General features: G+C 61.4%; 2 protein-coding genes across 2 annotated transcripts; both read right to left on the reverse strand.

Annotated features, from left to right (window-relative positions):
- Window positions 1–29: 29 nt before the first annotated feature.
- Tco025E_09484 (uncharacterized protein) lies at window positions 30–488 on the reverse strand (the record flags this gene model as incomplete). The annotated part of the gene is made up of 1 exon (XM_029376301.1): window positions 30–488. The coding sequence occupies one exon, from the start codon at window positions 486–488 to the stop codon at window positions 30–32; it is 459 nt and encodes a 152-aa protein (XP_029223579.1).
- A 47-nt stretch (window positions 489–535) lies between these two features.
- On the reverse strand, window positions 536–1048 carry Tco025E_09485 (uncharacterized protein; the record flags this gene model as incomplete). Its single annotated transcript, XM_029376302.1, has 1 exon — window positions 536–1048. One exon carries the CDS (start codon window positions 1046–1048, stop codon window positions 536–538), a length of 513 nt encoding a protein of 170 aa, XP_029223580.1.
- Window positions 1049–1530: the final 482 nt, after the last annotated feature.

Genomic DNA, 1530 nt, shown 5'->3' on the forward strand with positions numbered 1-1530 from the left:
AAGCAAAAAAGAAGAAGAGTAAACATCCCTCAGAGCCTGGAAGAGAGAGAGACGTTGACCCACAGGGACGACAAGCAAAATGAGCACACAAAGCGTACGCGTCGCCCCTGCCAGGGTGTGCGTGTCTGCGGTTGCTTCTCACCACTTACCCACCGGCACAGGCAAAGAAGGCCGTGATCAGCAGCAGCAGCAGTGGGGCACGCACCCACGCAGCGGCGATGGCGACACTGCTGTCCGCGTGGCTCCCAGCACTCGGGCTGCGGGTGGTGGTGGTGGTGGGCCATCTGCTGCCCTGCCTGTCGTCTGTATTGGCGAAGCCGCAGTGCCAACCGATGGAGTTGTAACTTCCCGAGGACCCTCTGCCGATGGTCCCCGACTTCCGCCTCCCTCCGCATCGCCTGTCTGCCCCCCAACAGTAGCAGTGGAGCCCCCATTCCCCGCACGGTCTCCGTCATGAGTTTGCGCTGCAGGTGACGCTGCTGCTGCATCTGTTGGTTGCTGTTGTGGTGGAGTTTGTTGGGGTTCAGACCGCACTTCAGCCGCGGGTTGACCGAAGGTTGAGAACTCGCAACCGCCAGACCCGCCAAGTGGATCCTCCGTTGGATTGATGGAGACGGTTGCCATCTTCGCTCTTCGACAGATTGTGCAGCGCACTGCTTTCGGCCGCCGTACAGTTCATCGTGAACGCAACAACTTTATTCGTGTCCCCATCTGTGGTGGATGGAGAGCAGTCCCCCGTCGGGAACTTCTCCAGGTACACCGAACCGGCAAAGATGCAGAGGGAATTGCTGCCAGCAGCGCCTCCACTGCTCCCAAAATCCTTCACTGCCTGCGGACACTCCCTCCAAGTGGGAGATTTCTCGCCGGCAACGCGCCAACTCAACATGCCGTTAGTGTCCGGGCACGACAGCTCCACCGACACATTCACATCCCCGGTCGGCGCAGCCTTCTCAGTTCCCGCCCCGCAGACGGAGCCGCAGAGCAGCGCGAGGAGCGCGAGGAGCGCCAGGGCACACACCGCACGGCGCCGCACCGCCAGCGTCGTCATCGGCAAAAGTAGTAGTGGTGGCCGTAGAGTGGCAGAGTCGCTGAAGTCAGCGGGGAAAAAGACGCAGGAAACAAGAGAAGCAGAGGGATGGAGAGGGAGTGCAGCGGATACAGTGTGGAGAGCAGGTTGACAAAAAAACAAAAAGGCGGCAGCCGAGCAACTTCACGCAGCCACACACGCAAGAAAGGCGCACACCACCGGCAGCCACCCACGACGGAGCAGCGAAGAGCAGCCGCCCCCACACGCACATGCACACGGGAAGTGGGCCCGCAGCCACCACCCAAATGAGGCGGCTCCCGCAAGGAAAACGAGTTAGTCACAGCGCACTCCCCTCATGCTGTGCGTTTTCCTTCCCTCCTCTTCACGTCCCGCGAGGAAACGGCAGCAGCAGCCGCACACGGCGCTGCCAGCACAGGCTGCGGAAACGCCATCCACCTGCATGACACCACAGGCGCATCGCATGCACGTCGGTTGCGTCTGTG

Source organism: Trypanosoma conorhini, assembly GCF_003719485.1.
Source record: "Trypanosoma conorhini strain 025E chromosome Unknown Tco_14.4_contig_01136, whole genome shotgun sequence".
Lineage (NCBI taxonomy): Eukaryota > Euglenozoa > Kinetoplastea > Trypanosomatida > Trypanosomatidae > Trypanosoma > Trypanosoma conorhini.